Below are 17,759 nucleotides of genomic sequence, written 5' to 3' on the forward strand. Positions count from 1 at the left end.
TGAAGTAAATTAAGTGAAACCTCACTCATGCTAAATTGTAAAATCCAGAATTAAACTGAAACTGAGGAAATCAAAATTCTTAATGCATCACACATCCTTTTACAAAAAGATAAGCTAAACTAAGCTTATGGGTTTATACCCCATCGATGAATAAATTCTCTTTTTAATTAAAATAAATTTATCAAAAACAATATTTATCACAACAATAACCGTAAGAATTATCATAACAATATCCTCCAACAGAATAATATTCTCATGAATATCTATAGAAATCAATTTAATTTCTTTTCTACCCCTTTTAAAAAAAAGAAATAAAATAAATGAACAATCTATAAAATATTTAATTATTCAAAGAATATCCTCATCAATTATAATAACCTCAATAATTATTAATGCTATCATTAACTGCCCCATTAATGAAAGAATTTTAATAATAATGAGAATTTTAATAAAAATAGGTATAATCCCATTTCACCTATGAGTACCAAGAATTATGCAAATAATAAGATGAGAAATATGTATAATAATGATAACTATACAAAAAATCATTCCCACAATTATTGCAACCCAAATAACCAGAATTAAACTAATAATAATATCAATAATTATGGCACCAATCTCAGGAATAAAACAAACATCACTAAAAAAATTAATAGCATACTCATCAATCTCAAATTCACCAGTAATAATCTTTTCATTAATAATTTCAAAACAACAATTTATTCTTCTATTAATTATATACACCATAATCAACTTAACTATAATAAACACGTTCAAAAAAAATAATATCAATTTTTTAAACCAAATCAATACTCAAACAAATTTAACAAAAACATCCCTAATAATTTCATCATTATCAATAAGAGGTATACCTCCAACTACAGGATTTTTAATAAAATGAATAATTATAAAATCAACAATTTGTATAGCACCAACAATTCCATTAATTTTACTAATTTCATCAATTATATCAACATCTACATTATTTAACATCGAGTTAAATACATCATCTTTGACTGATTCTTTTATTTGAGAAATTTTAAATTTATAAAATTCATTATTTTAAAAAATCATTTAAACAAAAAAAAATCAAGTACAAAAACACTACTTTTTACATAACATTTCTAAAATCTAAACATACTGTAAAATATCGTTCATTGCAATCTGCAATTAGGCCTGTGCCTCACTGTGAAATTATTCAATTTCCTGAGCCACCTGTGAATGTATATTTTGAAAGCGGCGATGAAGAATCAGGCAGTACTGAAGAAGACAACAATGATTTTGATTTTGAATTACCTTCCGATACCGCATCTTATATCACAAGGTAAATTAAACGACTCTGTTAGGGACTTGAACTTATCAAAAAATCAAGCTGAATTGTTAGGATCAAGACTGCAAGGTTGGAATCTACTTCAAAAAAATACTAATATTTCGGGTTTTCGAAACTGACAAAAAGAATTGTTTTAATAGTTTATTGATGAAATTAATTCAGTTTACTGGATAAACATTGATGAGCTTATGTCACACTGAGGACAAGTTCATAAACCTGAGGACTGGCGCCTTTTCATAGATTCATCCAAGTACAGTTTAAGAGCGGTTCTACTACACAACGGTAATAAATATCCTTCGATACCAATCACTTATGGTATTAATTTGAAAGACATACAATGTGATGAAAGATGTTCTTGAAAAAATAAATTATAAAAAAACATAATTGAAACATATGTGGTGATTTGAAAGTTACAGCTATTTTGTTAGGCATGCAGTTAGGCTATACTAGGTACATGTGTTTTCTTTGCGAACGGGACAGCCCAGCTGGGGATAAACATTGTTACCAAAGAGTGGAACAAATGAGACCACTTAACTCCAAATGGAAAATATATTATTCAAGAGCCGTCGGTTGAACCAAAAAAAAATATTTTTACCCCCTCACCAGGCAGCCAGAAATTTCTTCTGCTTTGCTAAACCACCTGTCGTCTTAACTTTGAAGGGAAAAGTGTTGTACATCTTTTGTGATAATTCTACATCACAAAATAAAACAATGTAGTTTTTAAGAAGCATTGTATGAGTAAATCTCTAAAAAAGTGTTAAAACGTGTATTAAAGAAATTATTTTGTATTTCCCAGTGCAAGGCCGAAGCTTCCTCCCTGCTGTAGAGTTTTTGGCAGGGCAGAAAAGATCCTATGGAAAATACACAATAAAAATATTTAAAAAAACAGCTTTCATGATCTTAATTTTTCTTTTGATTTCTTATACATCAATTTAAAAGTAAAGGCTAGATAAGGCTCATCAATCTTTTACTCGTTTCAGTTTTACAATTGTTTCGTCTTTTTCTACTCTTTATTATAACCAAACAGTGCAAAAAAGGAGTATGCTAAAGCCAGAACCGTGTATGCATCAGCTATTAAAAAAGCCAAGACCAAATGTTGGAAGGAACTACACGAGGACATTGACAGATGTCAATGTGGGGGAAAGGCTACCAGTTGGTATCAGAAAGATTAGGTTGACAGTTTACTGGTGATCGTGAAGGATAAGGTATGTGAATACGTCAGGAAGCTCTTTCTGAAACAAACAGAGCCTTTCAGAGAAGAAATACTAGCTGACATTATACCGCTGTTTACCATGCAGGAGCTTAAGACTGCAGGTAAAAAAATGAAGCTGCATAAGAGTACGGGTCCGGCTGGCATTTCGGTTGAAGTCGTCCGGATCCTGATAGAGGAAGCTCCAGTTACTATTCTAGACGTAATGAATAAAATGACAAAGGGTGATTTTATCCCTACTTCTTGGAAGACATCACAACTGGTCTTAATACAGAAACCTGGGGCACCAGAGAGCGCAGTACCATATAGACCGATCTGTTTAGTTAAAAATCTTTGCAAGTTATTAGAGCGAATGTTAGAGGCCAGGCTGAGGAATTACATTGAAGAGAGAGGTGGCCTTAGTCAATGGCAATTTGGTTCCCGGTCGAGGAGATCAGCGATTGATGCTGTAAAAGAAGTGATGAAAACTGTCGATAATGCAATGAAAGGTACTCGGTGTACGTGTCAAATCCCAGTGGTCATATTGGTAGATGGCCACAATATATTATATTCTCTCAGTTGGAAGGCTATATTCAAGGTGTTGAAAAAAAGTCAATGTCCCTGCATACCTGAGAAAACTGATTCAAATATATCTGCAGGAAATTTGCTGTATGGTGTACCGGTATGGTACAGATCTCTGAGGTATGATCATAACAGACGACAGCTGGAGGGAGTACAAAGGAGGATAGCTCAGAGAATTACATGTGCCTACTCCTCGGTGTTCACAACAGAGGCTTTTACTTGTGGTTGCCAGAGTGTTTCTGCTGCAGCAGTTGGCTGATTCACAGGTGAAGATAGATGATGATATGAGTAAAGAAGAGACATATCGTGAGGTATTAGAGAAGTGGCAGATAGGGTGGACTGTTTCGTGTAAAAGTAAATACACAAGACGATTAATATGTGAGATTGGACCGTGAATCGGGAGAGAATTTGGCGAGATAAATTACTACTGGCTTACACAGTTCCTAACCGGCCACAGCTCCTTCAGAGCGTACTTGTTTGCAAGACACAGAACAGATAGTACAGAGTGTCGGTACTGCAATGAAACAGAAACATCAGAATACATCATCTTTTCCTGTAGTAGATGGGAGAAGGAAAGATGTGAGTGCACACCAGTAACAGGGCAAATTAATCCTGACAATGTGATGTGAAGCGACCGATTTGCAGCTGTGGCTAATTTTGTCTGTATAGTGTTACAACAGAAAGAAAATGATGAGGCAAGAAGAGTTAGATGACAAGCGAGTTGAATATACAACAGAACCCTGGCAGCCGGGTCAGGTGTCGCAAGGGAGTGAAAGACAGCCCCTCATGGAGTTGCCGCTCGTTTGTGTTTACATGCATGGGTGGTAGATGAAGCGAGGGGACTCCAGTAGCCTCTGAGCAAGTTGCAAGTGAAACCAATGTCCAAAAGGAAGGTAAATAGCGATGTAGGGTGTGAATATTAGCTAAAGTGAGTACAGTTGGTAGAAGTCATTATATTATCTAGATTATTGATTAAACTATAGTTAATTAGAGCAAGCAGTGAACTAAAACAGCCCAAGAAGAAACAGTCAGAATAATGTAGCTGTCAGAAGCAGCGTCAAGAGCCAGAAGGTGAGGCGGTGAGGGACAGCCTTCAGTGGAGTCGCCATCTGTCCACGCTTGTGCAGGTGGGGGCAGCGATGAAGCTACAGGACTGCTAAGCCCCCCTATCTTGTCACCCCCGGTGTTGTGATATACTTAATTGCAAAACCGGCTCTGGGTGGAAAGGAACAGTGAAACCGGAGTTTTAGTCGGCGGTAGGGTGCAGGCATTCATAGGCTCTATAACATCTAGCCGAACCCATGTGAGTCCAACACTCCTCCACCATGTGGGGGTACATAAATGGTATTTCTCCACAACATCGATTAAAAAAAAAAAAAAATATATATATATATATATATACTTAAATATATAAAAAAATGGTAGGCGACATTTAATTTAAATAGGCATACAATTTTTCAAATTCTAAAAAAATGTTCATAGCCATCAATAGTCAATAGTCATCAAGCCAATGGTTTTTTTAATGGACCCTTTTACTCACCTAGTACAATAGGAATGTGTGCACACCTTGCAGAGCTTGTTCAAGTAAGAACTGAGGCAAGCAACTTTGGATCTTCGTAATGACATTAAGCTAAAATACTACGTATCAGGTAAGAACTTTTGTATTGCACTACTGAGAGGTTTCCATTCTTAAAAGAGTAGCTTGCAGGACAGAATCATTTTTCAGTTACCATATATCTTTGCGAATCATTTTTGACAATAAATATTATAATATTAAAATGTATCAAATAATATCAAAGTATCAAAATGTGTCAGAAGACATAAAATATAGATCTCAACTCGCTGATGAGCATCCTGTTGAGTGTTTACGAACAGAATATCATCATACTGATCTAATAATTATGAGGCACTGGTCAATGAAATGGAATGTCAAATATCACATTGATTTTTAGATTGATATTATTTATATAAATACATATATATATTTAATATAATATGAACTTTGTAAACATTCATTTAGCGCAAAAATTTAAACAATAGTTTTTATGAATTTTAATAGTAAAAATTAAAGATAGAAACAGATATCAATTTGTGCACATGTAAACATAAAATTGCTTTGATAAGATATGTAGTACCTGCTCTGCCAGTATTTCAGAATATATTGATATAATAAAATTCAAGTTTTTCCCCCATCTCTTTATGGGGATTTGATTAAGATAAAATACTATTAGAAAGTATCTTAGCTATCAAAGTTGAATTAAATTATGTGAAGAAATCTACTTACAAGTTTTCAACAATGGCCTTTTTTTATGTTTTTAGCTTAACATTATTTTATAAATAAATATTACTTTTCCGACAAATATGGCTAGAACAGCTATATTGAAAGGTGAAGTAAAATGATCATGTCAAAGATAGGGTATTGGGTTTTTTTCTGTAAATTTGTACGTTTTAGGGTCAAAAAACACAATATATGTATGTATCGTACAACTTATTCTAAAGTCAAGGCGTTTTAAAAATTTTAATAAAAATACACAGGTTTTTTAATATTTTTTTTTTTGTATCGCATTCTGTGAAATAGACAATTATTTTTTAAAACATTATGTTTTTTAGTCAAGTAACCAGAGGCTGGTAAAGCCAATCACATCGTACATACAATAAGAGTGGCAGTAGCTGTATTTGTTGGGCTGCCATGCCATATACTGCCTGCACTTTTGATATTCACATGAAGATTACACACACACACACACACACACACCAAAAATCAAGTAGAGGTAAGAAAAATTCTAAAAATAATAAATTACATTTAACTCAATTTGAACCTTTAAACTCAAAATTTAACAGAATTCTTTCTTAGTGCTCACTTACATTGTAAGAAAGAAATGTATACAAATTTCCTTAATTTCAAATTAATCTTCATCAGGTATTTTTAGAAGTTTTTTATAAATGACTCTCATGCTATTTTATAATTATACATATATTTGGATACAGTTTTTAATATTCTTTCACAATTACTTCTAATATACTCTTAACTTAATGAACATCTTAGTAACAATGTCTTAAACTTGTAGTTTTCATTTGTTATGTATTAATAATAGGAAGTCTAAAAAGTAATGAATGTTTTGCACACTATATAGTTTAATGTCCTAAATCTCAGGGTATATGAGTTGCAGTGAGTCAGGCCGAATGTTATTTGACAGCTGGCAGTTGAAGCTACTAGATGTGCAAAAAATGTTGCAATTCTTATACTTGGACGTAAGGTATTGTGCTATGAAAATCAGTGGATGTTCAGCAAAACTGATGAGATCTTACAATTTTATTTCGATAAAGATGCAAATGCTGCGCAGAACCGTGAAGAAACTTGTGCTGTTTATGGGCAAGATATGTCATCAAACACAACAGCCAAAAGATTGTTCAGTCGCTTTTGTTTTGGAAATTGTTATGTCCAAGATGCTCCTTGCAGTCGAAGACCAACAACAAAATCACAGAAAAAGTGAGTGATATTCTGGTAAAAGTCTAGCCATGCGAGCCTTCATGACATTGTCAGTGGCCTAACACCCATCACCAAACACTGTTAGTCCAATCAGAGAAAGCTGGTTACAAAAAGAAGCTTGACATTTGAGTACCACATGATCTGACTGAAAAAACTTTACTCAATTGAATTTCTATTTGTGAATCTCTACTGAAACGTAATAAAACTGAGCCATTTCTGAAGCCAGATGATCATCAGTGATGAAAAGTGGATAACCTAAGAACACAATGGTGAAAAAGATTGTGACTGAAGCAAGGAGAAACTCCATAGTCTGTGACAAAGCCCACACTGATGGCCAGGAAGATTATGTTGTGTTAGGTGTAACTGGAAGGCCATCGTGTCTCACAGTCTGGTGCTACCAAGCAGTATGATAGACTCAAACCTGTACTGTTGGCATTTAGTGTGACTGCACTTATCAATAAAAAAAAAAACGGCCAGAATTAGTAAATAGAAAGGATGTCATACACCATACTGATAACCGCCAGAAAGCAACATCTTTAACAACCTATCAACAATTGCAAGAACTTGACTGGGAGATTTTGATGCGTCCATCATATAGCCTGGACCTACACCGGTAGCATAGCACTTGTTTCAGTCTCTGCAATAATTCCCTGAATGGTGTTAAATTAGTTTCAAAAAAGGCCTTTGAAAACCTTGTAACTCAATTTTAAGAACGGAAAACTTAGAAGTTCTATAGTGTAGGATTTATGGTGTTGACAGAAAAATGGAAGAAGGTTATCAAAAAATATGGTCCAGGTAGTCTCAAAATGTAATTTTTCAAAAACAATAAATGTATTCTACATTTTGGATTCCAAAGGCTCAGTACTTTTTAGACAACCGGAAATAAAGAAAATACGAATTATGTAATATGCAAGTTATTTCAAAGCTTTATTAACAGAATGTACATATATAACATAAATGGTTCCAAATGATCTTGTTTATAACCTAATTAGTTTAGAGTAGTATATACAATAATGTAAAAAGAAAAAACTAGCCACAAACTGCAAAGATCCTATAACAGAGACAATTTATACCACTTTGTAACCTAATTTGACTTTTCAGTAAAACTTTCTAGATAAAAATTACAAATGAAATTTTCTAACCCGTATGAATAGAGATGTCTTTTTAAACTATCCCTGTGACAAAATGTTTTCTTACAAAAATTACAAGTAAATTTCTTCTCACCATTATGAACAGAGAGATGTGTTTTTAAATTAGAGCTTTCATTAAAAGTTTTTTTACAAAACTTTCTCATTTGTATTAGTAGAGATATGTGTTTTTAACTTACTGCGTCGAATAAACGTTTTTTTAGAAAAATTATATTTTAAGTTTTTTTTTACAACATGAATAGATAAGTGTGACTATAATATAGATCTCCGAGTGAAAGACTCCTGACAAAGAACACATGTGTGAATAGGAAGATGAAAAGATATAACATTCCTTTCTTTAACACGTTTTTCTGTAATTTGCAAGCACTTTTTTTAAAAGAAAAACTGTTAAAATCATCATATTCTTCATCGATGACATTATCACAAATGCAATTATATTTTAATTTATTGCAAACCACGCAATTTGATGTCTGTAAACTACTTTCAGTAATTCTTTCCTCCACATCACGATAATTTCTTCAATAAGATAAAAAAAAAAATGTAACTGTTAAGTTAAAAATGTATCGGAATTGACAAATCTACAAATTGACAACTTTATACTTTAATATTAAATATCTTATGTTCATATTTAAGGAAGCACAATATATTTGTTTCAAAGTAGCAAAAATAGAAATTTCATTAGTACAAACAGTTAAAATATAAGGAACAAAATTTAACAATCCCCAAACTACATGCTACATAGCATACAAACTAAAACTGGTCTGACAACAGACAATTTTATAATGGCAAATAAAAAAAAAAAATTACTGTAGTTTAGTTCTGTTAATATTAACTGAAAATAGAAACCTGGCAATAAGTGTAAATATTTTCCAAACTCATCCCCAGATAAAGTCATTACATTTGTTCTTAAAAAATCAAACAAGAGTAATAAGATCGGTTTATCATTTTTATTAGATTTTCATCCGCTGGAAGAACTGAATGAAATGAAAAATAAGAGAAAATAGGTTTAGTACTGGATGGGTGAATCAAGTTAATAATGAAAGAGTCATATACTGAAGATCCAAAATTATATTAATTGATCATGAAAATGGGGCGTGAAATGTTAGAAGTCAAAAAGGTTGGTAAGTTAGAAAACTAAAGAGGGAAATGGATAGGATAAATGTAGATGTAGTAGGAATTAGCGAGGTTCGATGGGAAGAGGAAAAACGACGTCTGGTCTGGTGATTTTAGAATAATTGACTCAGCTTCAAATAATGGGCAGGCAGGAGTAGGTTTCGTAATGAACAAGAAGATAGGGAAGAGAGTAGAGTATTTCAAAATGCAAAGCGATAGAATCATTGTAATAAGGATAAAATCAAAACTTAAACCGACAACGATTGTTAATGTCTATATGCCTACAAGCGCCCATGATGATGATGTAGTGTATATGAAGAAAGGAAAAGGCAAGGAAGGAAATATAGTTGGTGAATACGGGCTGGGCAAAAGGAATGAAAGAGGGGACTGACTTATAGAGTTTTGCACAAAGTATAATTTAGTAATTGCCAACATTCAGTTTAAAAATCATAGTAGAAGAAAATACACATGGAAAAAGCCAGACGATACTGCAAGGTATCAGATAGAATCTATCATGGTTAAGCAAAGATTTAAAAATCAACTCGCTAACTGCAAAACTTACCCTGGAGCAGACATTGATAACGACCATAATTTAGTGATAATGAAATGTAGATTGGGGTTTAAAAGCCTGAAGAAAAGGTGTCAGATGAATCGGTGGAATTTAGAGAAGGTTGAGGAAGAGGAGGTAAAGAATTTTTGAAAAGGACATCGCAAGAGGTGTCAGTAAAAAATATAAGGCAGGAAATGTAGAATAATGGGTAAACTTGAATAGGAAATTCTTAAATCAGCAGAAGCTGAACTTAGGTGGAAAAAGAGAACTGGTAAAAATCCTTGGGTTTTAGACGATATATTGCAACTGATGGATGAACGTAGAAAATATAAGAATGCTAGTGATGAAGAAAGTAAAAGGAACTATCGACAATTAAGAAATACAACAAACAGTAAGTGCAAACTAGCGAAAGAAGAGTGGATTAAACAAACGTGTTCAGAAGTAGAAAGAGAAACGAACATGGTAAAATAGATGGAGCATACAGGAAAGTTAAGGAAAATTTTGGGGTACAAAAATTAAAATCCAATAATGTGTTAAACAAAGATGGTACACAGATTTATAATACGAAAGGTAAAGTCGATAGGTGAGTGGAATATATCGAAGAGTTATACAGCGGAAAATGGTGTTATGGATTATACAAACTGGTGTGTAATATTTATGAAAAAGGGGAATTTCCGTCAGACTTCAAAAAAAGTGTTATAGTCATGATACCAAAGAAAGCAGGGGCAGATAAATGTGAAGAATACAGAACAATTAGTTTAACTAGTCATGCATCAAAAATCTTAATTAGAATTCTATACGGAAGAATTGAGAGGAGAGTGGAAGAAGTGTTAGGAGAAGACCAATTTGGTTTCAGGAAAAGTATAGGGACAAGGGAAGCAATTTTAGGATGAAAGAAGAAGAGGATGAAAGGGGAGAAACAATACTGAGATCTGAAGTTAAGAGAGCATTAAAAGATTTAAATGGCAGAAAAGCTCCTGGAATAGACGGAATACCTGTAGAATTCCTGCGCAGTGCAGGTGAGGAAGCGATTGATAGATTATACAACTGGTGTATAATAGTTATGAAAAAGGGGAAGTTCCGTCAGACTTCAAAAAGAGTGTTATAGTCATGATACCAAAGAAAGCAGGGGCAGATAAATGTGAAGAAAACAGAACAATTAGTTTAACTAGTCATGCATCTAAAATCTTAACTAGAATTCTATACAGTAGAATTGAGAGGAGAGTGGAAGAAGTGTTAGGAGAAGACAGATTTGGTTTCAGGAAAAGTATAGGGACAAGGGATGCAATTTTAGGCCTCAGATTAATAGTAGAAGAAGATTAAAGAAAAATAAACCAACATACTTGGAATTTATAGACCTAAAAAAGCCATTCGATAATGTAGACTGGAATAAAATGTTCCGCAATTTAAAAAATTAGGGTTCAAATACAGATAGAAGAATGACTGCTAACATTTACAGGAACCAAACAGCAACAATGATAATGGAAGAACATAAGAAATAAGCTTTAATAAGAAAGGGAGTCAGACAAGGATGTTCCCTATCCCCGTTACTTTTTAATCTTTACATAAAACTAGCAATTAATGATGTTAAAGAACAATTTAGATCCGGAGTAGCAGTACAAGGTGAAAATATAAAGATGCTATGATTTGTTGATGATATAGTAATTCTAGCTCAGAATAAAAAGGATTTAGAAGAAACAATGAACGGCACGGATGAAGTCCTATGCAAGAACTACCACAAGAAAATAAACAACAAAACGAAAGAAATGAAATGTAGTAGAAATAACGAAGATGGACCACTGAATGTGAAAATAGGAAGAGAAAAGATTATGGAGGTAGAAGAATTTTGTTATTTGGAAAGTAGAATTACAAAGATTGACAAAGCAGGAGCGACATAAAATGCCGAATAGCACAGGCGAAACGTGCCTTCAGTCAGAAATATAATTTGTTTACATTAAAAATTGATATAAATTACAGGAAAAGATTTTTTATAGTATACATTTGGAGTGTTGCTTTATATGAAAGTGAGAAAAAAGATTAGAAGCTTTTGAAATGGGGTGCTATAGGAGAATGTTAAAAATCAAATGGGTGGATAAAGTGACAAATGAAGAGGTGTTGCGGCAAATAGATGAAGAAAGAAGCATTTGGAAAAATATATCTAAAAGAAGAGACAGACTTATTGGCCTCATATTAAGACAACCTGGAATAGTCGCTTTAATATTGGACGTACAGGTAGAAGGAAAAAATTGTGTAGGCAGACAACATTTGGAATATGTAAAACAAATTGTTAGGGATGTAGGATGTAGGGGGTATACTGAAATGAAACTACTAGCACTACAAAGGGAAACTTGGAGAGCTACATCAGACCAGTCAAGTGACTAAAGACAAAAAAAAAGTGAACATCACTTCGAGTTAATTGTGGATTTGTTGTAGTATCAAAGCTACAGTTCATTGTGTCAAGGTTTGGGAAAAACTCTTGCACAATTTTGGCCAGACAATGTGATAAAACACATCTGTAAATGTGTGATAAAATGTGATAAAACGCATCATAAAATGCATCTTAGCATGTAATTTAACACATGAGATCCAAATTCAATACCACATCATTTAGAAAAAATTAGTAGATTATGAAGTTACTTATTTTTCTTCAACAATCAATATTGATCAAATTTCGAGTAATGATGAAAGGATCTCTTTATAAATAAATTATATAAATTTCTTTGCTAAGATCTCTAAAATTGGTTAAGAGGGCAAATCAATCACTACGTTGATTGCGTTTTAAAGAAGGAGAGAGAATTTTTTTCACCCTTACAACTCACACAAAGAACTCACGCATTTTTTCACAGCTATTTTAGTGACAAAATTTTGAGTAACATGATTAGCATCTTTGTAGACAAAATATTCAGAAGTTATCACATTCTTTAAATTAAATTCATTGCTACCATCTAACTTGAAAATATACCATTCTAAAGCGCGAGCTCTAACAGGAAGTTCATAATCCAGTGTATACACACCTACATAAAAATGATTATAGGTTGAGGGATTTTATTCTGTGTTAATATGAATAATGTTTTCTACAAAGGTTTGTAATTCTGTATTGAATGCAGTTAGCTTCCATGACCCGATCAGGATGTTGTGACAAGAATATGTGTCCACTAAAGAATATACGACTCTTTCTTGTCACTGTTTGTTCATTGTATTTAAATGATTGAGGCTGTCTTTCCATGTGCACACTGAACAGTGAATATTTCTCATTTAATACATCTTCATAAGCATAATGGGTATATACAGACAATGAAAGATTAGTATTTTATTAGATTTCCAGGTACACTGGTTCCTAATCGATATGGCGTAAGAACACTAATCGAAGACTTTGGGGAGATTGGATCAGTAAAGAAATATGAGTGAAGTGGTAGACCATAAGTACTCGATGAAGACGTATCGACTACTATGTGATGTAGTCTTAACAAATCCGTGCAAAAGTTAGCTTAACAGAAAAACAGCTGCAACAAGGCAATTTGTAATAAGCTCAGTCTTGTCCCATATAAAGCGATTCAAAGGTTATTGGCCAGAGACTGTGCAAAGAGAATTCAATACTGGGAATGGTTTCAACAGTTTCTAGTGGATGTTTGTGAGCTGCCAACTATTTAAGCACAAATTTAATTTATACTACCATTTAAATATGAATTCAATTCTCTGTGAAAAGAAACTCTAAGAAATTAACCTTGTTTTGAGAAAGCTGATACTTTGCTAAAAAATAGTAGCATTTCAATATATTCTACTAATTTTCAGATTTATATCATGCAATAGTCATATTTCTATTGAATAATCATTTTATTATAATTACAGATTATAATTTAATACACATGAAAAAAAGATTCCAATCAATGAGTACTGAAAAACCCTAGAGAAATGGCATAAAACCACATTAAAAAATCCCAAGGAACCCTCAGAAAACTCATAAATACCACGCTAAAAACTATACAAGAAGTACAGATTTTGGAATAGTAGGCTCATGGCTGTTACCAAAGACCAATAGGAATGGTATTAAGAAGTACAATATTTCTTACGTTTATTGATTTTATGGATGTTTCACAGCAATAATGCAACATGCTGTCTGTTGGGAGGTAAACAAACAATTTTTTCTGGCTGTGCCACATTTACAGTATCATAAGAGACACAATGAAGTAGTTTCTCTGAGGACAATAATGTTCTTTATAAAACTGGTTTCTGTGAAAAGATTATAAATTTACTTGCAAGAATATATCAGCTGCATTTCAGTAGGTTTGTTATGTGATGAGAAACAGCATATTTTGACACTATAAAGATAGAAACAAGAAACCTCATATAAAATCTCACTCGGAATGGTTATTCTTTATCAAAAGCCACGAGTTTTCGTAGCTTTTGGAGTGACGTGTGACTTCTCAATCCTACAAATACCGTTTTATCATTTCACATACACTTTGGTATCACTTTTTTTAAGCTTTTAATCAAAATAACTAATTATTAGATATTATTTAGAATGCTAAATATTAGGTAAACCATCAAATAGTAAATGAAAATATCTTACTTGTCTAGATGTTGTCAGTTTATCATCTATCATAGCAACAGGAGCAATCAAATGTACTGTTCGCTCTGTTTCATGCTTGATTTCTTGTTTAATACTGGAAGATAATGGATCTTCATCAAAAAATGAACTATCAGTTTGTGCATCCATACTCTGCAGCAAAATATAAAGTAATAATAATAATAATTTATTATCTTTATATAATTAACATCTATTAATAATATATCTATTTTTCTTACAATTATAAAATAAATTGATTTTCATAGAAATAACTCATCCGTGTGAGTACATCTACAATAATATTCAACTGGAATTTGCAGTATATAATCACACATGATAGTGCAAGAAAAGGGAAATATTGGAGGCATTGGCATTAAATTAATAGATCAATAGAAAAATGTTTGCACAATCTAAATTGTTTGGTAAAAGATACAGGTTGCTGGTGCAAATATAAAGAAGCACATCAACCTTGTTTGGAAACAAAAATTGCAGTGACATAGAATAAGGATTATTGAAACCTATAACAAAGTTTCTTGTAACTGAACATGCTTCATAAAGGCAAGGATAGCTTTGTACTCTTTTAAACATTTATATAAACAATGTTAAATGTGGGTATAAAATGAATTAGTCACCTTTGTTTAAGGCATGAGGCATCTGCTCACTGTATTTTATTTGTTACGTATTGTTGTACAAAATTTATCTACCATAGAATGTTAGATGCAATTTGTTAAACAAAGTTATTTAACCCCCTATACTCCACTAATAAATGTTTTTTACACTATAAATGAAAATATCTCTTGTTAGACATGAATGCTCAATAATATGTGGGCTAAAAACAGTAAATAAAAATATCTTTACGAACAGAAAAATTGAAAAGTCTTACAATAACTAGCTTTTATGTTTTTCACTTAAGCCAAAATAAAGAAGAAAATAGGTTACTTGTTTAAAAATTGTCAATTTATCATCATCAGTCTTGGCAAGATGTACAAACAAATATTCTTGTTGCCCAGTTTCATGCATGTCTTCTTTTTTAATGGGCAAGGATAATGGATTTTCTTCCAAAACTGAATCGTTAGTTGGTGCATCCATACTCTGCAAAAAAAATATAAAAATATATTAATATCCTACTACAAAAGTGTGACTTAAAATAAGCATGTTAAATGAAATATTACTGAAATGTAACATCTGATGAAGTCAAGAGCTTGGAACTACATATATTGTTAAAGATAATTTAAGATATGTTATGTGTAAAACTGGGTTTTAAAGCACTAAAATGCATCAGTTATGTATGGAAATGATTTGCTATACATATAATTTATATTTATAACTAAGACCACATGAAAACCAGAGTTTTATGGTATAACTGAATTTCTAAATCTCCAAAAAATCTTTATGAGTAGGCAATAACAGTAGAGGTGATGGTTTTTACAATTCTTTGCAAAAGAAAACCTAAATATAGACTATATGCTATGTATATAGACTATGATGCTAAATTAAACAAGGATTATTGCATGTTTTTAAAGTACTAGTGGAAGTCAATTCAGTTGTATTAAAAACAAAAATTTAATTTTTAGACAATCAAAAAATTGTCAGAAGAAAAACATAATTAATGAGTTAAGAAGCCAGTAACATAAAATAAGGATATATAACATGAACTATTAGAAGAACGCGAGTCAAAAGTGAGTGTCCTAACCTGACCCTAGTTATAACTTTGTCACATTAGACATGAAAACTTGTAAAACTGCAGACTCTCATATGCCATTATCAACCAAACCAACCATTAATAAACACATTACAGATTTTTTGCATGAAATATTCAGGAGCAGCATTCGATTAACTTAACATCTAAATTTATTACAGTGTTTCTGGTAAAGCCAGACTGCATTAATTTTCTGTGGTACAAAGAAGCCATTGTGGAAAAGTTAAAAATTTAACATAAAAATATGAGATTATCTCTTCTTATAGAAAGTTTATGAGAACCTTCTACTACCTTTTACAGAATTGAACAATCACAAGTACATCAAATTTAATCAAAAATATAATTTATATGTAGGATATGATTTCAACTGAAAAAACACAAGCACATCGAAATCTGCCTATTTCCATAAATATGTTTAATGCTTTAATTATACTTGTTTGAGAATACTTCAAACTATTTCGCCTACAGAATAATTCTGAATATCTCTCTCTTGGTGTTCACGACTAATTTCCCGTTTGCTAATGCTCTGACTCCGTTCCGGGTGAGCCGTAATTTCACAAAAAGTAACATAGCGATTTCTTACCTTCTGGGTATCCAAATATGATTAATTATTAAATCTGTTATTATAAAGTTTACTATATTATATTTAGTTATATTAATATACTTACGACACGTAAATAATACATACATCTTTCACTCTGTAAAAATAATTTTAATGACTACCAAACACCACACAGATCACAGAATATATATATATATATATATATAACCGAGGGTGTAAACAGTGACAGCACATGGTAGGAATGCATATCAGTTATACTACTGTGCTATTGGGGTGTTCGTAATCATACACCACAGTTATCATACAGGTCGGTTATCACTCGGACCCATTATTTCACAAAAAAATAACTAAACTTTTCTTACCTTCTTTTTTTCTAATATATTCAATATTAAATAGGTTACTACGTCTAGGTTACTAGGTTAATTACTACGTCATTTTTAGTTTTTGTTGTATCGCATCAATTCGATTTATCGATGTATGTAGATTATCGATGTAACTTTTGGAGCCAGTCAATAAAATCTGTCTTCAGTATTCTATTCAATTTTCACTTTTGTCTTGTTATTTATGTTTTAATTAATAAATATTTTTCTACAATTTGAATACGCGCGTCTTTAATTAAATAGAGACATAAAACGTTGCTACGAGGAGTAATATTTGTGTACAAAAAAAGTAAAAAAAAAGCTTTTTGTTTTTACACGTTCAAACATATTTGAGTCAAACTATCGACATTAAATACATGAATAAAAGTTTAATTGAATAACACTTAATAATTTGAATAATATTTATTTTATACTGTTAAAAATGATTGAAATATTCGTCATATAAAACAAGTTCATAGAATATATTTTGAGTATGTTTGTTCCATTAATTCTTCGGATGACGATTTAATAGGCAGGAAGGTTACCGGCGGCTTGTGAAAGCATATATATGATACAAACAATTTTATTTTATGATAGTCAATTTTATCAAAAATTTTGTTTTGTTTATGAATATGAACAACAATATTCACTGTTTGAAATATCCGTCTTCAAAAATCCGTGTATATAATTATACATTTAAATATATACTTAAATATTTGTGTGGGGGGAAGATAGCATGATTTGTAAGGTCCTCCCTGTAATCTCATGCAAACTAACAGTAACAGCTCGCCTCCTTAATAACATGTTGAACTACAGAATGTTCCATGTTATCATGGGATCCGATATAAGCTCACCCAGGAAACTCAAGAACGACCTGCCACAAGGATCGGTACTTGTGCCTCTCATTTCAGCTTCTGTGTTGCAGATATGCCAGAGACAAGATCTAAAATGCATGGCTACGCCGATGACTGGGTGCTAACAACAAAATATAGATTGTTTGACGAGTCAGAGAAGGTCCTGATGGCTGACCTGGAGAAACTGGAAAAGTACTTCCGGAGATTGCGCCTCCAACCAAATGCTAGTAAAATAGAAGTGTCACGCTTCCCCATCGGCTTAGAAAGCCTATGACTGGGTGCTAACAACAAAATGTAGATCATTTGAGGAGTCACA

The 17,759-nt window shown here is 32.2% G+C and overlaps 1 protein-coding gene across 4 annotated transcripts in view; it reads right to left on the reverse strand.

Annotated features, from left to right (window-relative positions):
- Window positions 1-16,683, reverse strand: part of LOC142333915 (uncharacterized) — a 104,871-nt gene extending 88,188 nt beyond the window's left edge. For 3 of the 4 annotated variants that reach the window (XM_075381533.1, XM_075381529.1, XM_075381532.1), the window contains exons 1-3: window positions 16,593-16,683; window positions 14,909-15,061; window positions 13,973-14,122 (exon numbers count right to left, since the gene is read on the reverse strand). In XM_075381533.1, the coding sequence (XP_075237648.1) occupies window positions 13,973-14,122; window positions 14,909-15,058 (300 nt within the window). In that variant the 5' untranslated portion in view covers window positions 15,059-15,061; window positions 16,593-16,683. Of the gene's footprint in view, window positions 1-13,972; window positions 14,123-14,908; window positions 15,062-16,356; window positions 16,568-16,592 lie in introns of those variants that run through there. The other variant, XM_075381530.1, reaches the window with a different exon arrangement.
- Window positions 16,684-17,759: the final 1,076 nt, after the last annotated feature.

Source organism: Lycorma delicatula, chromosome 13 (assembly GCF_047948215.1).
Source record: "Lycorma delicatula isolate Av1 chromosome 13, ASM4794821v1, whole genome shotgun sequence".
Lineage (NCBI taxonomy): Eukaryota > Metazoa > Arthropoda > Insecta > Hemiptera > Fulgoridae > Lycorma > Lycorma delicatula.